General features: G+C 27.8%; 1 protein-coding gene across 1 annotated transcript in view; it reads left to right on the top strand.

Moving 5' to 3' along the window:
• Positions 1 to 19714, top strand: part of LOC101236069 (uncharacterized) — a 79720-nt gene that overhangs the window by 15806 nt on the left and 44200 nt on the right. The window contains exons 3-4 of the mRNA XM_065796180.1: positions 9361 to 9476; positions 15571 to 15727. Of these exons, the coding sequence (XP_065652252.1) occupies positions 9361 to 9476; positions 15571 to 15727 (273 nt within the window). The remainder of the gene's footprint in view (positions 1 to 9360; positions 9477 to 15570; positions 15728 to 19714) is intronic.

Here is a 19714-nt window from a genome sequence, read left to right as displayed (position 1 = left end):
CTAAACAACAGAATCGTTTTAAATTTGAGTTGAAATAAATAATAGTTAATAAAAAATCTGTACTATGAACAAAAACTAATTTTAAAAATTACTCTATTATTAATATTTATTTTTATCATAAACGATGTGTGGAATATTACAAACAATAAATCAAATAAATTTTACTTGATATTTTCACAAGATTAAAAATACTCCGCAGTTTTAATTTTCTTACAATGGTTTTCTAATTTTCTATTCTTTTTTTATTTGCGCATTTTTGTATTCACATTGTGTTTCCATGTGCACATTCCATTATTGAAATTAGTGACGATTAACGACTTTAAACTGCTCGTTCATTCATTACGTTAGTGCAAAAGAGAACGACGTTGTGCTTTTTATATTTTATATCAGTTGTTTGATAACAGAATATCTTTAATAAAAAATCTTTTTTAAATATTTTATGAAAATAAAAATATAATCTTGAACTATTGGACGAGCGTTATTTTATACGCTCGTTATAAGCTGACCGAGCGTTGTTTATCGCGCCTAGAACGTTTGAAAATACCGTTTACGGGCGCGTTTTACGAGCGGAGCGCGATCGCACTCGCTTCATCACAAGCCCTGTATATATATATATATATTTATATATATATACACACACACACAAGGCTGACAAAACAGTTTTTGAAGTTGAGAGAGGGGGGGGGGGCAAGTTCTATATCTTGAAATCTCTTTAAAAAAAAGGTTTTTTAGAAAAAAAATGTAAGGGGGGGGGGGAGAGACATGCTCGATTGGCCATGATATATATATATATATATATATATATATATATATATATATATATATATATATATATATATATATATATATATATATATATATATATATATATATATATATATATATATATATATATATATATAGCTCTTGTAATTAGGGTCGGCATTCGGCAATGCCAACCTAACTGCTGTCCTAGTAATGTTTACATTGGAAAAATTCAAAATGTTCCTAACCACTCTCAACAAGTCTAACTTTATTCTACTATATATAAGAATTAACCATACAAAAAATTGGACCAATTGCGCAATTTTAGGAGTCTATAAGATTTCAACAATTTGTGCAACACACTGCGATGGAAGTAGGTTCAAACCAAAAAAAATGTCCCAGGATCATGTTATACTTTTTTAGATCTGTACTAACATCTACTTTCAGAAAATAACACCAATGAAAAAAATTTCGGGGTCCAAGAAAAAAAAAACTACATCTTTGTAAACCAAAAAGACCAGTATTTTACCTTGTATGTTCAATAAATGTTTTATTTGATTATGATTTTTTTGAAGACTGTTACATATAAGAAAGCTTTAAAATATTCACAATAGGCAGGCAAACATTTTAATGTTTTTTTTTTATGTGTCAACATTTATCTAGAGCATATATGTAATGTTTTGTAATCTTGTTTATAGTAAACAAAATTAGTATTGGTTTTCCTTTAACATTTATATGTATAAATAATTATTCATATAAATAAAACTCAATGCATATATATAAATAATTATTACAATATAGTTTTCTTGTATCGTTATTTTAACTCTAATTCAGTCTAGTGCTACTGCTTTTATTCCATTCAAGCAAGAATTCCTTGTGCGGAATTAATCTCTGAGGAAATAGTTTAGCAATTATTATAGATCATTAATATAGATCAATCGTTATAGAGAGTGCTCCATATAGTTCTTCAAAGGGAATTACTTATGTTACAATTGTTTATCATCATTCTAAACGAGTGTTAGAAATGATTTTTTTGTTTTTTTTTTTGTTTTTTTTTGTTATTCACCTCCTCAAGGCCAAGAAGGCAACTACAGATGAGGAGGCTACTTAATAGTGGTTATAACCCTCTCTCAACTCTATAACTCCGAAACACGAACCTCGATGAACAAGGCTGCTGCGCGGAGAAACAAGTTGAGCACGGTACTACCAGGTACGTGGTGGGGATCAAACTCAGAACCTCTCGCTTATGAAGCGAGCGCTTTACCACTACACCACTACCGCATTTATCTGGAGGGAACTAATTTTGTAACAATTATTACAATATATTTAAGGAAGTCTATGAAAACCAATTACAAAAGTCAACGACTAAGCCAATATTTTTTTAAATATATTCCCTTAACTCTATATTTTGTGGCATCAATACTTCAACGATGCCTGATCGGGTATTAAACCACAAAGATAACCGAAAAAAAGTTTGCATTGTATGCTTTGAGAAAGACAAAACGATTAGAGAATAACTGGCCCAATCTATATAAGACTTCAAAATTATTTTATCCCTAATTTAGACTTGGCTTCTGGTATCTGAAAAAGGTATAAAAGAAATTGAAGCTCTTCCAGCACCATACAATTTTTCTGGAATAAGAATTTCCATTATTACAAGAAGTCAAACTACATGTGAATGTTCAGTTTGTGTTGTTGCAAGGAAAACATTCTCCCCGGGATCAGGAAAAAATTGAAAAAAATGGAAGACAAGTATCCACTGAATTTGCAAGGAGAATCTTGAGACAGCACCGTCTAAAGGTGTATATATAATAGTTATTTAACTTAAAACCATATGTGCAACAGGGGCGTGGTGGTTCTAAAAAGCTCATGCGGGATTTTTATTAAAAGGCCTATATATGCGGTATTTTACCATATATGCTTGATGTAAAGGCCCATACGAAAAAAAAGATGTATATATATATATATATATATATATATATATATATATATATATATAATAACTGACCTAATTCTAATAAACCATCAATACAAACTAGCAAGTTGAGATAACACTTGTAATTATTAATATAGTTTGCAAAGCATTTGTAATTAGTAATATTTGTAATTATTAATATTGTAATTGGTAATTTTTAATAATGTAATTATTAATTATTGTATTTGTGATTTGTAATTATTAATATTGTTTGTAATACTTCAAAATAAAAAATGGTAACAACACGATGCAGCGACCACGTTTTTGTTCTGATTTTCTAACACAATTTACCACAAGCAAATACGATTAGTATTTTATTGTTTGAAGAACATAGCCTAAACAAAATCAAAAATCAAAGATTTCAATTTTTCTTTTACTATATAATGATATATATTTTATTGTATAATAATTCCCACACCTCAATTAAAATAAACTCGTTAGATAATATGGTTTTACGCTATTTTTAAAAGATTTTATTTGTGTATTTATATAGTTCATAATTCAAAGTTTGCATAAAACATATCTTCTTTAAATGTACTTTTTGCACAGCCATCATCCTTTTTTTAATCTGTCTGAGGACAGGATATTACGGAGTGGTTTGTTTATTTACATACAATACTATAAACTGTATAAAAATAAAAAACTTTATTTATTATGAAATAAGTTTCATTTATTATAAAACATTATTATAAAACAAGTATAAATCTGTTTCGAAACGCTACAAAAATGCAAAACATGAGTTCGATATTTATTTGTATAAAACTTAATTTAAAATTTGTTTAAAACTTAATTTAAAACACCAAAACATTTTTCTTAAATGAATTAATACGCAATACAATTACTATATAGTAATTGTATTGCGTATTAATTCATTTAAAAAAATATTTTGGGGTTAAATTTTAAATTAAATTAATTTAAGTCCAACAATAGTAATATGGAGGTCTGCAGACTTTTTTAAATTTATTTTGTCAACATTGCGATCGTTAAAAACCGTTTATGGGTTCATAATTTTTCTTATGAAAAAAAATATCATAATACGTCTTAAAATATCTACTTTGTTTTCAAAGCAATATTACTATTATGCAAAATACTAATATCATTGCGCTCAAAGTTGAAGACTTAAAATCTTGGGATTAATAAAATTTAATTTGTGCAAACAAAAATATTGTAAATAATTATGGAATTTCTTTAAAATGTAGAAAATATTAAAATTTGCCAAAAGGCCCATATTTAGATAAAAAGTGAAAAGCCCATGCGGGAATCCCGCATAACCTCTGGGGCCACCACGCCTCTGATGTGCAATAATAATTTACGTTAAAACCAACAAAATATAGTATTATGCAGGTGCATACAGTTTTTGATTGTAAAAATATAATGTATTTCAGATGAGAGAGGTATAGAGCTTTTTTTTACTAAAATCCTAAAGCAGAAACTGAAATCTGAAGTGGATGTAGGTGATTCAATAAAGTATCCTAACAAAGGGCCTAAACTTTTTAATATTAAAATTCTGAAGACAACCGAATTGAAAGCCCTTTTTCCTGAAAACATGGTGCCAGCTAGTGAAGTTACAAGATTTAAAAATATACTAGGATTAAGCAACTCGTAAACAAAAACTGCTTGTAGTGTTCTTAGAAGCTGAAAAGGGAGAGAGTTTTTTGAACCCAATCTAAAAGAAAAGCTTGTGCTTTGAGACTACATTCTAGATCGTTTCTTTGATGTTGCAGAACTTCAAATAAGCAAACAAAATATTTAGTTTACTGTACAAATGTGTCTGAGCTAATAAATCAACTAGTGGAAAAAAGAGAAGTATCCCCAGATTATATTGTAAAGATTGGAATAGATGGGGGAAGAGGATTTTTAAAGGTTTGTTTAAGTGTTCTTGTGAAGTGAATGAACCTAAAACCAAGTTCTTGTACAGAGAAGGAATAAAGCAAGACAAACCCAATGACAGAGGAGTTAAGAAACTTATTATTCTGGCCATTGTTGAAGATGTTAAAGAGAATCACCAAAACATTAAGCAAATCATAGAACTATTGGATTTTAATCTACTTTTTTTAGAACACTTGGTATGATTAGAGATAATGCAAAACAGTACAAAAAGGCTTATGAGAATCACATGAAAAAAAGTGAATTCTCAGCTGCACCATTTAAGAATTGTGTCCAAACTCCTTTGCTAGACCTAGTAGGTGATACCTCCAATGGTGCTTCAGTTATTTTTTGGAAACGCAAACCTTCTGTATAACATAGGTGATAAAATAATGTCAAAAACAGAAACATCAATTTCCATGGATTTGTGGAATAAAGCAATTGGATTTATAAGGCTGAGATTGTACTGCGGCCAGTTCAAGGGAGGACAGTGTTCAATGCTATTAGATAACTTAGAAACATTAGACTAAATTCTTAAATTCAAGTTATACCTGATGAATTGAAAATGCTTATGTGTGCAATGAAAGCACTAAATAATGTGAAGAAAACTTGGTTTCGCCTAAGTTTGGATATATCTTACAAGAATCACGTCAATGCCTATATGGAAGTATATATGGCATTGAACAAAAAAATCTCCAAAGGTACATGCTATAGCCATTTATGTACCAGCTTTTTTGGAATCAATGGCTGATAAATACCCTGGAAAAGGTCTTGGTTTTTGGTAAGAACAGGCTTCTGAATCTGTTCATTATGACTTCAAACAGTTTCGTGAACAAAGATACAAAGTTCCAAGTTGTCACAAATTGTATCAATCAAAACTGCTGAGATCGGTTATTGTTTATAATAGTACACAGGCACATTTTAAAATTTATTTTATTGGAGGCATTTATGTTTTTATTATATAACCATACATATTTTTAATCTTATATTTCATATGTATTTAAATATCAATATGGTAAATATCAAAGTCTCAATATGGTTTATAAAGATATTAAGCTTGAATAATGCATTAGAATTGTTTTTTAACATTAAGGAATAAAATTATTTGAAATGTTTGTTCAATAACTTTGTAACCATAATTGATATAAGAACATATTCCCATCAAATATCTGTCTATTGTATATATATATGTATGTATATATATATATATTAGTGATGTACCGATTAATCGGCATCGGCTTAATCGGCCACTTTTTGTACAATCGGAATCGGTTTCGGCATCGGCCTTTTTTTATTAATTTACCGATATGCATTACCGATGGCATTTTAATACTTTTATCCTGCATTTTGATAATTATTAAATAATAAATAATCTAAACTTTATGCATCGCTTAGATTTTTTAGAAAAATTGTTTTTTTTGACTTTGTTTACAGGCAAGTTTATTTATTCTTAAAATGATGTTTATAAGCTTTAATTTAACAGCTGGATTTAATTATATTTTTATTACTATAATGTTGTTTTTAGTATAATTTTATTTTGTATTGTTTTATTGTTATACTTAAAAGGAACTTATTTAAGCATTGTTATCTATATGTATTCAAGTATTGCTATCTATATTTTTATATGATTGTTATTTAGATATCTAAATTACTAATAAGGTAATAAAGTTGCAGAATCAAATATATATTTAGAATGGCAGCAGCTTTGTTTGGAAAAGATATTCCAATAAAATCACGCAGCTGGGTGTGGAAATATTTTACTATTTCTCCTGAAGATGCTTCAATTGCAATATGTAGCCTATGCAAAATGAAGATTACAAGAGGTAACAAAGAAAAAAAATCAAAGTCTTTTAACACAACAAATATGTTGTCTCATATTAATACAAAACATAAAGAAATAGCAAGCAAAGAGTTGAAACTTAATGAAGAAGAAAACAAAAGAAGAGCAGAAAGTGAACAAAACGTATTCAAGAAAATCAAGTCAACTCATGCAAGTTGCTCAAAACAGTCTCAACAAACTTTGTTTCAAACAATTGAGAGAAAAAAGCCCTGGGACATTAATGATCACAGGTCTAAATTAATTAGTAAATATATTGCAGAAATGATTGCAGTTGATATTCAACCTTTTTCTATAGTAGAAGACATCGGATTTCAAAGATTGTTAAACTATTTATGTCCTAACTATTGCATTCCAAGTAGAAAATACATTAAAAACTCTGTTTTTCAAAATATATACAACAAGGTCAGACAAAAGGTCCAAAAAGAAATAAATGATGCTTCATATATTTCATTTACAACTGATGGATGGGCATCTACCAACGGAAAATGCTCATTTCTTAGCCTGACAGCTCATTGGTTAACTAATGAATTTCATCAAAAATCAGCAATTCTTCGAGTTTGTCAACTCAACGTATCGCATACTGCCAAAAATATAAGTGAAGCAATTCAAAGTTCTATGAATGACTTTCTTATTCCAAATTCAAAGGTACATTTAGTTGCTAGAGGCAATGCAGCTAAGAGAGCAGGTTACAAAAGTTCGGCATAACTGGCATAAGAGAGGCAGGTTACAACAGTTTACCATGCTTTTTACACACTTTGCAACTTGTGTTGAATGATGCTGTATTTGCCCAGATATACATTAAAAATATATCAACAACTTGTAAAAACATAGTTACCCATTTTAATCATTCGCCATCTTCTTTTGAAGCTTATCAAAAATATCAAACTAGTTATCAAGTGCCAGAAAATAGGTTCAAACAAGACATAACAACAAGATGGAACAGTCAATATTTTATATTTGAAAGAATTTTTGAACAGAAGCGTGCTTTGATCCCATTTTGTTGTGATAATGACAACTCTAAACTAAAGTCACTGGAAAACAATGAATGGATTATTTTAGAAAAATTACTACGACTATTAAAAATGTTTAATGATATAACAAATTTGTTAAGTGAGCGTGAAGCAATTGCATCTGCTATAATTCCAACTATACAAGTTATAAAAACCATGCTGGTTCAAGCTGAAAAGTCTTCCTTGTTTTTAGGATTAGGGACAACTTTAAAAGAATGTAAAAAATCAGCGAATGAAAGATTTGAAAAATATCTCAATGACAAAAATCTCATTTTAGCCACATTTTTAGATCCGAGGTATAAAAATAACTTTTTCCCAAATGAAGAAGCTGATAGTTATTTTGAAAATATTATTAAATGGCTTGTAGATTGCTCAAAAAGTCTTCAACAAAAAGATCATATGGAATTTCAACCTGAGGTCAGTTTGTCATCAAGTACAATAAATCTAGATTTCGATTTTTCAAAATGCTTTGAAAATTTTGTTAAAAATAAAAACAATTTAATTGAAAACAAATCAATATCTGAAGTTCTGCAAGAAACAGAAAACAAGGGTTATTTAAAATTGAAAAATGAAGTTTTAATTTATTTGAGCCAATACCTTATCATGCAACAAGATAGCCCTATAGTATGGTGGAGAGCAAATAGAAATAACTTCAAGCAATTAGCTCCAATAGCTCAGAAGTATTTATCATGCCCTCCATCTTCTGTTGAAAGTGAATGGTTGTTCAGTTGTGGAGGGCAAGTTTACTCTTCAAGACGAAATAGGTTAACTCCAGAAACAGAAGAAATGCTTATGTTTTTACATTACAATATTCGTATACACAATTTAAATACTAAACATTGTGACAACTGCTATTGATGCTTTTTTGATGCTCTTAAAGATCTTAAAGTTATTATTTTTTTTTGGTATTTCATTTTGAAGTCTCTTATTTTATTTTATTTTGAGAATATATATGTATATATTTATAGAGGTTTTTTTTTATCTGCTTTTTATAAAGAGATTAAAATTCTAAGTAAACTGCTTATCATAATACTATTTTCTTTTTAAAATTGAAATAAAATATGTTCCTCTAAAATTGTATTTATTTTTTTGAAAGCTTTCTTTTCATAGTTAAAAAAATAAGAAATGTATATTTTTTTAACTGAGTTTTTCTAACATCTTTTAAAGTAATTGTTTGGCTCTGATTTGAGTCCAAGTAATTGTTTACCAGTACGGATTCCATGAAAAAATTTACCCGATTTGAAGTTCTATGGCTTTATATCTTCAAAACTTTAATAATTAGTTAATTCATCGGTATCGGCATCGGTATCGGCCTTTTCCTATCCATCGGTATCGGCATCGGCCAAAAAAGTGTTGTCAGTACATCACTAATATATATATATATATATATATATATATATATATATATATATATATATATATATATATATATATATATATATATATATATATATATATATATATATATATATATATATATATATATATATATATATATATATATATATATATATATATATATACATCATATATTTTCTATTATCCAAGATGAGTACATAAAACAGTAATAATAATAATAATATTAATAATATAAAATAATACAATAAAACAAATAAAAACAGTATAAAACATTAAAAAAATAAAAACGCATTCTACATTGAAAAAAAAAAATGTTTTATTTGCATTTAAATTAATGGTTTTAGCTTCTAGACAACACGGATATATTGGAAGTCAAAAGTAATTAGAAATGATGTAGTTTGTTATTAATAGGTGCAGTAATGCGTGCATTCATCAACTGAGGGTTTTGGTTAGGGCAGGTTTTAGTCATGATGTTTTTAAAATTTCAAAAACATGTATATTACCTGTCCCTACATAAAAAATTGCTGTATAATTAATTGATTTTTTGTTTTGTTTTTATGGTTTAGTATGATATACGGATTTGGCCAGATTTGTATCAAAAACATTTAAATCATCAAGCTACAGATCTTCATATTGGTGACAATGCAATGCCATTAATTAGGGAAATAAAAAGGAGATACAGGTGTGTTTAGTATTTTTTTTTAGAGTTGTTAAAATATAATAAGTATAATTAAAATAGTTAGCAGAATTTTTATAATTCATTTAATAAGTTAGCATAATTTAGGTCAACATTTAGAAATAATAGAATTCAACATTTAATTAATTTGATCAATAAGTTTAATTCATCTTTGATAGGAAACCTATTTTTTCATGGGATTTTTTTTTCAAGAGATAAATGTCTATTAAAAATTTTAATAACTATTAAAATTAGTTTTACAAGAAACTATATTTGACTGGATTTATATTTTTTTCTACTAAAGTGAGTCACTGTTATAATCAATGAGAAAACAATAAAAAAGAAAACTAATTTATATATGAGAATAAATAAAAATAAGAATTAATCTATCTATTAATTAATGTTGGAGCTGCATCTACACTTTTTAATGCAGAAAAATTTAGTGTCTTGTTGACATCGTTTTGGGGTACACATCTGATTGCAAAACCACAAGTGACACAAATTGTTTTCATATTTCATGATTGATTTATGGAAATGTGTTTTGTATTTTCTATATTTTTTTGCTTCTTACTTTTGTATATTTACATTGTCTGCATAGCCTATGTTATGTGTATGGTAATTATGGTAAGTAAAAATCTGATACATTGGGACAGTTGTTTATGGTATAATTTATTTTTACATTGTTTTCTATAAGTTTGAGAGCCCAGTTTGTACCTTTTCAGCATAAAATTGAAATTTTTAGTCATCACTAAAATCACCTCACTGCAGTTCCGAATATGATAAGCTTTTAAGTGATCGAATTTGACTTTATTATATTGTTTCTTATAACTGTTAAAATAGTTGTCAATTATATTTGAAGTGCAATAATGCTCTGTTTGATGCAATGTTATCAGGTTTATTTCATGCTATATCATGTTTCTATCTCTCTTTAAAATCATACCACCACTCTAATGAAGGTTTGCCATTTTTGAATAAATTCCAAAAACATTATTCAAAAATGGCAAACCTTCATTATTTGTGTTTTTCAAATTGTGTTGAAGAACTTATATTAGTGTGTGTCAAACTATAACCCTAATTACTGAAGCATTCAATCAAATAAATCAACAACTTTTCAGTTTCAACTGATAAAGCTGCTGTTGCTGTTGTTGTTATTGGCCTTCTTCTTCCATGCTGTCCTGCATTCTTACTTTTATTACTGTCAATCATTATCGATTTTGTACTTTAAACTTGAATGCACACTTTCTTAATGATATTCTTTGCTCTCTATAATGTTTCAAAGCATTTTCAACATTTTGTTTGCTGTAGTTGTTATTTTGCATTTTGTTGACAAGCCTAGATCTGTTTTGGTACTGTTGGAGCAGTATGTTGGGGCCTAAAAAAAAGCACCCAAAATATATGTATTACTTGTTTTTCTTTTACTCTTTTATTAAAAACAGAAAAAAAAAATTGATTTCAAATGCACTAGTAAATAACTAAATTTCTGTTCATTTAAACTACTTCAGAATAATACAATAAAATAAAAAAGTAATTACATGTTGCAACCCTAAGAATTAGGGTCGGCATTCGGCAATGCCGACCTAACTACTGACCTAAAAGTGTTTGAGGTCGGAAAAATAATGCCAACCTTGTTTCTATGTTTAATGGTAAGATCTTTGTATCAACTTTTTTTTTGCCAACCTGATGCCGACCTCTAAGAGATTGAGGTCAGCAAATTATTGCCAACCTCATTTTTCCGAACTCCGAGGGTTGCATGTTAAGTCTTCTCCATTTGATGAGCGCTTTTGCGCTTGCCCACATGCCAATACTACGGCTGACGCTTTTTTAAGCGCTTGCCAAAAAATTTCAAGAGTGTTTTTAAATTGCAACAAATCTTTTTTCATAATCAAATTCTAATTAAAAAGGTACAAAAAAAAAATTTTTTTTTTAAATAGCGCACGCCAGACAAATAATTACTGTCCAGCCAGCACTTTTTTGTGCGCTGGCGATAAATTTTAAATGGAGAAGACTGCATGTTGTAACTTATTTAACGTTTAGCATTTAAAACTATTACTTAATTACTAAGCGAATGTTTGATTTAAAAAAAAAAAGAATGAAAACTTATCAGTTTAATTTTTATTTATGTATATCAATATAATTCATAAGTATAATTAGTAACTAAAAAAGCTTTAAGTAAAACAAAGTAAGCATGAAGTCCATACATCTTTTTCCAGTTCTTCAAAATCACAGAAGTTTCTACAGAAATGGAAGACTTTTTGTTATGTTTGGTGCTCCAAGTTTTAAAATTAAAGAATTTGGTTACATCTACTATTTCTTTCATATAAACTTTTTCTGAGCTGAAACTGCTAATAATAAGCTCCCTGACTTGATGGATATTGTTAAGATGTTCCTGTGTTTTTATTAATTCATTTTAAAAACTAGCAACTAAGTTGGACCCTTTTCTTCCTTGACTTTCATGATACAAATATATGTAGAACCTTGATATTTTGTGTATATTCTCTTTTGATATTGTGTACAAAGAAAACATTGACTAGAGGCTGTCTTGTGTAATATCTTCATATAATCAAATGCCTTCTCATTTAATTCATCTTCTTATGTTTGTTTTAGAGCATTGTTTAACTTTTTACTCATCAGCTTATGAACATCCAACTCAGCCTATGCTGCTTTTTTAGCCACATCATTTAGATGTGGAGATATAATTCTTTGCACTTGCAGCAAAGTGTCTACTTGTGAGCAGTCAAACCAAAAAGTATAATTTGCATATATAAATTGTTATATAAGTACAAATGGTTCCAGTAAAAACACTTGCTCACTTTCAAATCAGGATTTTTCAAATCAGGACTTTAACTTGAGTCTAAAATTTGAAAAACAACGGTGAAGCCTATATAATAAAATTATCCCTTATTAACATTTTTTTAACCAACTTAGAATATTTGGAGGATGGTCTAAATCTATGCTTATAGCTGCTTACTGTGCCTATTGCCTCAGCTATTTTACCCACAATGCAGTTATCCTTACCTCCACAACCAATAAATCTAAATCCAAGATATCTTTCAAAACTTTCCTAAAAGCAGCTGGTATTGATCTTCATGATGCAACCAATGACGGTGTATGCATCAGTACACTTAAACAAATATTGAGCATTCCAAACCATCTAATCATCATCTACACAAAAACAATTACTCACATTCCACTTTCAAATTCAACACTAGAATAGCAAAATTGACCATGTCCTACAAAGATTTTTGAGTAATGCAATTTCTTGAGTAGAAATGGTTGTATTTGTTTACTTACATAAACATTCTGAGGAAGACTATGAATAAAACCTTTTCTTCTTTTATCTTTAGGGGTTTTTCTAATAACCTTAAAGTTCCTTATTCTCTGTAATCATTGTAAAACACAGGACAGGTAAACATGCATTGCAACATACTTCTACATGCACATTGCTCTCCATGGTAGAGAAGCTGTTTTGGTGCATTGGTTGTTCAACATTCTTTTGGCTGAGTACTCTTCTTTTAAGCTAGCGACATCAATCTTTAAATATATAGATTTTGTTCATATTTGCTTTTCATCTCATAAAAGTTGGAAAAGATATCTTCACAGTTGGCCCAAGCTTTTCCAAACATGTTTTTAAGCAGGTACAAAAAAAAACAACAACAAAAAAAAACAACAAAAGATTAATGATGGCCTACAGGCTGAAAAATGGTTTTTCTATCAGAAATAATTTTCTAATATTAATAATAAATAATAGTATTATAAAACAGCATTATTTAAAATAGCTAATCTTAAACACAGAGCAATAGTGACAGGAATCAGAGAAAAATAGACCATTTTGTGTTAAGAGTTTTTAACTTGTTAGTGTTGCTACCTATGTTATATTCTCAACACCTATGTAGGCCTATAACAAACCTATAACACTATGTAGGTCTAAGTCTGCTATAACAAGATTTAACTGATCATAGTATGTTTACTTTTGGAGAAAAATTCTATAATAAAACTTAGGCAATTTAAACTACTATGTACCAAGGGTTAAATATGTGACAACTGTTTGTTGTTTACTCATTATATAAGTCATTTTTCTCATTATATTGTATAAAACAGGTATACCAATGCAAACCTAATCTAAGTACTAACTTCGTCTAAATATATGTAAGAACTGTAAAATGTTTACTTAAGAGTCATTTTATTCATCAGCCTGTTTAAATCAGGTAAACCTTATCTTATCTAGTCTAAGTATTTTAGGTATCTAAGATACGTATAATACTTACACTATTATTTGTATCTAAGATAAGGCCAGGTATTTTGAATTGTTCTATAATATAGTATTTTGAAACATAATAAATTCAATATGAACATAAGTTTTAAATGATCTAGTTGTCCTGGAAAATTGAACCTTTCCTGCAAGGGTGCTCTGGTGGAACTTCATTCTCTTGTGATTGATGTATGCTTGTCCCATTAATGAGCTTGTTTAATTTTGTTATGCTTATACATACAAGGATCGCTTTCCATTTTTCTAGGACTCGAAATAACAAGATCCTCTATAGCAAAACTTTTTATTGTACTTAAAGTTAAAACAACGTAGCTAGCAAAAAATTGTAACTTGACAGCAACAACTGTGGCTTGATTAGGTAAGCCACGGAGGAGAGTAATTTTTTTTCAAAAGATGTATTTAAAGCAAATTTTTCTTTTTAATAAAAGCTAAAAAATTTTAATTAGCTTTACTTGTATAAGGAGATGACATTTAAACACCCTTTTAAAAGAAAATTAAGTTATTATTAAAGATCATCATCAATCATCGAAAAAATGGATTTTTGACAAAATGTCAAATCAGCTATTTTAAAAAACACTGATTCAAATAAAATCTGGGTTTGTCACTGAGATGATTTTTTATTTTTTATATTATTATAATATCACTAATAGTTTTTGGACATTTTTTCAACTTTTATCAAATGTGATTCTTTTGTCTTATCAATTCCATGGCTTATCAAATGATTTTTCGAAGTCGTAGAGTTTCCTAAGCAATTGAATATTTTGTTACAACGTTATACTGCTAAATTTTTTATAATTTAATTTTTTTTGTTTGTTTTGTAGAAATTAATAAAAATATAAATGAAAATATTACTCAAATAAAAAATATACATATACAGGCCTTGTTATGAGATTTCGCTGAAAAATCATTTTTATCATTTTTTTCAAATATGAAATAAATTTTATTTTGAAAAATATATTTTTTTCATAAATTGTAACATAATATTTGTTTATTTTCTCATAATTTTACAATTGGTTTTTGGTTATTTTATTAACTGTTATTAAATTTTTTCTTATTTTTTTTTGTGAACTCTTTTTAATAGTGTTTTTAAACAATAAATAGTTTTATCTGTTACCAATAACGTATTTGTGATCATAGTTTATTTTCATAAATTAAACGAGCGTCATTAAAACTTTACGTTATTGAATTGACCATAAACTTAAAATAAAATATCTTATTAATAAAGTATTTTCATCAAAATAAATCGTGCATTTTTTAAACTATTATGACAAAAAATAATTTATAAATTTAAAAGGAATTTATATATTTAATTCCTTAAGATAAAACTTAAAATACTTTATTTTCTTTAAAACTAATTTTTAACAACAACAACAAAATTATTAAACCAACTGTTTCTTTAACAAAAAATCTATTAGTTTACAATTGCAGTTATATGCTTTTACGAATTTATTTCTTCTGAATAAATGTCACAAACAATATCAAAAGATAATTTAAATATTCTTAAAGATAAAAGTTTTTGCGTAAGGCAAAACTGCTGAATGCGTAGGCAAATCGCCTTTTCGCAAGCAAAATGCCAGCTGCGTAATGCTTCTTAACAAGGCCTGTTTATATATATTTTATATATATATATGTATATATATATATATATATATATATATATATATATATATATATATATATATATATATATATATATATATATATATGTATATATACACACACACATTTATATACACACACATATATATATATATGTATATATACACACACACATTTGTATACACACACATATATATATATATGTATATATACACACACACATTTATTTTAAAGAGAGTTTTTATATCTTCATAATCGCTTGACTCATGGGCCAATGGCTAAACACATGAAAGGTATTTTACGACCAAATAGAAGATATGCCATGCCATTTGGTCGAATGGATCCAGATGTTATTGAAGGAAGGAGAAAAATTCTTGAATCGTATTTAGTGGTAAAAATAATAACAATTTGTTTATATAATTTTTTTTAAATTTTAGTTTTGTAATTAAAAATAAATTTTATTTGTCAGCATTTTATCTTAGAACAAAGAAATAATATTGGTTAGTTATTAGGGATGTACTGAAGCCAAGAATTTGCCAAAGCCAAAGCTTCTGCTGAAGCCACTTTGCTGAAGCTTTTATATTTATACAGCTAAAATTTGCTATCTTGCATATCTATCTATCCTAACTATCTAACTATATTACTAATTTTTAACAAACAGTATTCCTATCCAGTCTTTGGTCCAAAAAAGATGTCTATTAAACGTTTTTGAATGTTCTGAAGACCTTTTGAAAGTTCAAAAGACGGTTTTTGTTGAACAAACGCTGGCTAAATAAATATATAGTATGTATTGTAATACTACAATTACAATATATAGTAGGTATTGTAATACTGCAATTATTCTAATGCACAAGATATTTCATTATCACTTTGTGAGCTATCAATCATGGTTATTATAAAACACTCTTGCAAGTGTTAAGAGTTTTAGGCTATAGCTTTGCCTTTTTGCTATTTATTTTTTTATATTATTTTTTTTTTTAAAAATACAAAATTATGGTCATACAAAGAAAACAATACAAGAAGCAGTTGCATATAGACATTACTTTTTTATGTATGTAGCTAGACTTGTCACTAATTTACTACTTAAATTAATTACTAATTAGTAACTCGTTACTTATTAGGTAAATAACACAAGGTTTAAAGTAAATTTTATATCTGTAATTTAAAGCTTAAAAAACAACCACACATTAAAAAAAAAAAGGTAGAAATTTAATAATATTGCATTTAATTTCTTTAAACTATCAAGCATTAAATACTAGTTTACTTATTAGTCTATTTAAATGTCCTTATTAGTCGAGTTAAATGACCAAAATGCCAGTTGCTTAAACTAGCTGGTTTTAATTGTTTTGGGAATGTCGTTCAGCAGTTGCACAAAAAATTTGTTATACAATGGAAACTAGTGTAAGTTATGCAATTTAGCATCAGTTTTATAATGAATTTTGTATTGTAAAACAATTGTTGTGGAAATAGAAACAATTTGGATCCTGTAAAAGTTGCTGTTCATTAAAATTGCACAACTATTTTACATTATTTCTGTAGATATTGAAAACTAAGCTTAAATAATTTTAATTACTGAAAATTAATTTGCTGAAGCCGATGATTAGGCAAACATAACAACTGGCTTCTGCCGAAGCTTCGGCAAAAGTGTAGAAGCTGAATTTTTGGTACATCCCTATAAGTCATTGATAAATAATATTGTATAGGCATATTATAATATAAAAAAAATAAAAATAGTTTTTCGAAAAATGTTTTAAAGCAAATGTGTATTAATGTGGTATGATATGGTTTTTTTAAATACTTAGTGATCATGCTGAAAGTAAAAAACACAAATAAATCAAATCAAATCAAATGTATTCTGAAATAGATTTTACATTTCATGGAATATTTACATATAGTACAAGTACTAATTTTAAGTAAACACCATAATGAAAAACTAAAAAAATGTAAACAGTACAATACTTGAATGAAAAACTTTATGTAATAATAATGAAGTAAGAAGTTTGATAAAACAAAATATACTTATTTAATTTACTTTAATACAACTATATAACATATAAGATTTTAAGTCTTATATGTTAACCTATAAAGTCTTTCGTTGTTAAATTTTGAATTCAAAATGAAACAAGATTTAAAAATGTCATAATTTTGAAAAAAAAAACTGTTTAAATGTTCTAATCAAAAAATTTGTATTTATAAACATTTTTTGAGTGGTTGCCTATTGCTCATTGTGGCCTTGTATAACTGGTACCAATAATTTATTTTTTGTCTCAGTGAATTGCTAAATTTTCTTCAATAAAGTTAAGCATTAAGCAGTTCAAGCTTATTAAGGCTCATTTTTATTTGGTTTGGGTGTTTCTGATAGTAAACTCTCCTGCATCAGAAATAACTTTCTGTTCTCTGTAACAATATTAAACAAGAATTCCTAGTGCTTTGGATCCTTTGTTTAAATAGTTTTGTATCTGTAAATTATTTTAAATCTTCTTTCTTTTAAATTAATCTTTTAATTCTGCACAATCATTTACAGCTGTTAGCCAGTTAGCTTTGGTTCTGCTTTTGGCATGTTTTTTGTTTTGTAAGTAAAAAGTTCTGAGTTTGATCCCCATCACATTCCTGGTAGAATGGGGCTCGATTTGTTTCTTTGTGCAGCGGGTTGTTGATCAAAGTTTGTGTTTCGAAGTATAGCGTTAAGAGAGGGTTGTAACCACAATAATAAAAAAAAAAACATGTAAAGTAACTTGATTGATGAATATATTAGTAGAATATTGTCAGATTGCCTTTGTTAATTTTTTCTGACAAAATTGACAGTGGTTGGACATCCCCTTTGGGCGGATCTTGTAAATGGTCTGAGAGGTGCTGATGTTTGACACCTATTTTGACCACTGTTTATATTTATTTGTTTATGAGGAGGTGCTTTCCCAAATTCCAAGACCTTTTTGAAGAAACTCATGATTAGAACAACCAAAACTATGCTTTAGAAAAGATGTTTTAAATGTTTAATTTATGTTCAATTTTAAGCAGTTTAAATATACTAAGTCTATCTTTTTGTGTTTTAACCTAATAAATGAAAAATTCTTATTTAAACTAAACATTTCAAATAATGCGGTATAGATTACTGCAATAAAATCAATTAATTAATTGATATAAATATTAACTACACTTTTACTTTGGTAAAAAAAAAAAATCCTAATTCAAAGCACTTTTTATTTTAAGACACATCTGCATCACTTAATGAAACTGATTAAATTTTGCCATGGCCATAAATAACATTTATGTTTGATCTTAAAACAGTTTTGGTTCTAAGAATATAATTATTATATGTAGCAAGTCTGGATTTTATTATGTAGAATTATTTTTGTTTAGCAAGAATGAATATCTGAACAAAATATTTATCAAATTAAAAAATCTATTGCAAAATATTGCAAATCAAGTGTAATTGAACAAAATCATTTTACAGCATAAACAAAACAGTATACTATTCTGATTAAATACATGAGACAATAAAAACATTTACGAATAAAAAAAATAACTATTTCAAGTGTTTTACAGTGACATTCATTAAAATGTAGCATATCAAATTTATGTGTGTGTGATGGTGTCAATACGTAAACTAGGTTTGTCCAATCCCTTACTATTTCTATCTTTGCTCTTTTATATATGTATGTATGTATATAATTACGAATGCGTGTTTAAATAACATCTCTAATGTCACACTGAAATAGCCTGCTGCTTCAGTACATACATCAGGGGTTTCAGTACATACATCAGCTATATATACAGTATTGGACAAAACATTTGCAACCAACATCGAACAATGCTAAAAAGTGTTCCTAATTTTACATGTCTTAAAAACGAAACGAACTATACTACCACAGCAAACAGTTCAGGAGTCTGGAGTCATAGCATGCCATGACATGAGCAATCAGCTGACAGGTGACAGCACACAGGCAGAATTTCGTTGACAAGTGCCATTTTGCAACGGACAAAACAAGTACAACTTTTTTGGTTTGTTTCATTTTCTTATTTGGTTTGTTTCATTTTCTGGTCCGTGTCAACGTTACGGAAGTTTTTTAATAAATAAAGGAAGTATCCAGAAGTTTCCAGAAGCATGCAGAAGCTCCCAGAAGTTTCCAGAAGAAGCATCTGGAAGCATCCAGTAGCATCCAGAAATATCCAGAAACATTCAGAAGCATCCAGATGCACCCAGAAGCATCGAAAAGAAGCATCTAGAATCTTCTAGAACAGGTTCAAACAGGTTCATTTTACTATATAAGAGACATGTAAATCGACATGTAATTCAATCAGTATATGGAAGTCAATCAGTCAATATTATCAAGACAGTTTATCGAAGTGAGTTTTATCAAAGTGTTTTATCGAAGAA

Source organism: Hydra vulgaris, chromosome 04, assembly GCF_038396675.1.
Source record: "Hydra vulgaris chromosome 04, alternate assembly HydraT2T_AEP".
NCBI lineage: Eukaryota > Metazoa > Cnidaria > Hydrozoa > Anthoathecata > Hydridae > Hydra > Hydra vulgaris.
Note: the sequence above shows the minus strand (reverse complement) of the source record. Positions and strands in the feature narration are given on the sequence as shown.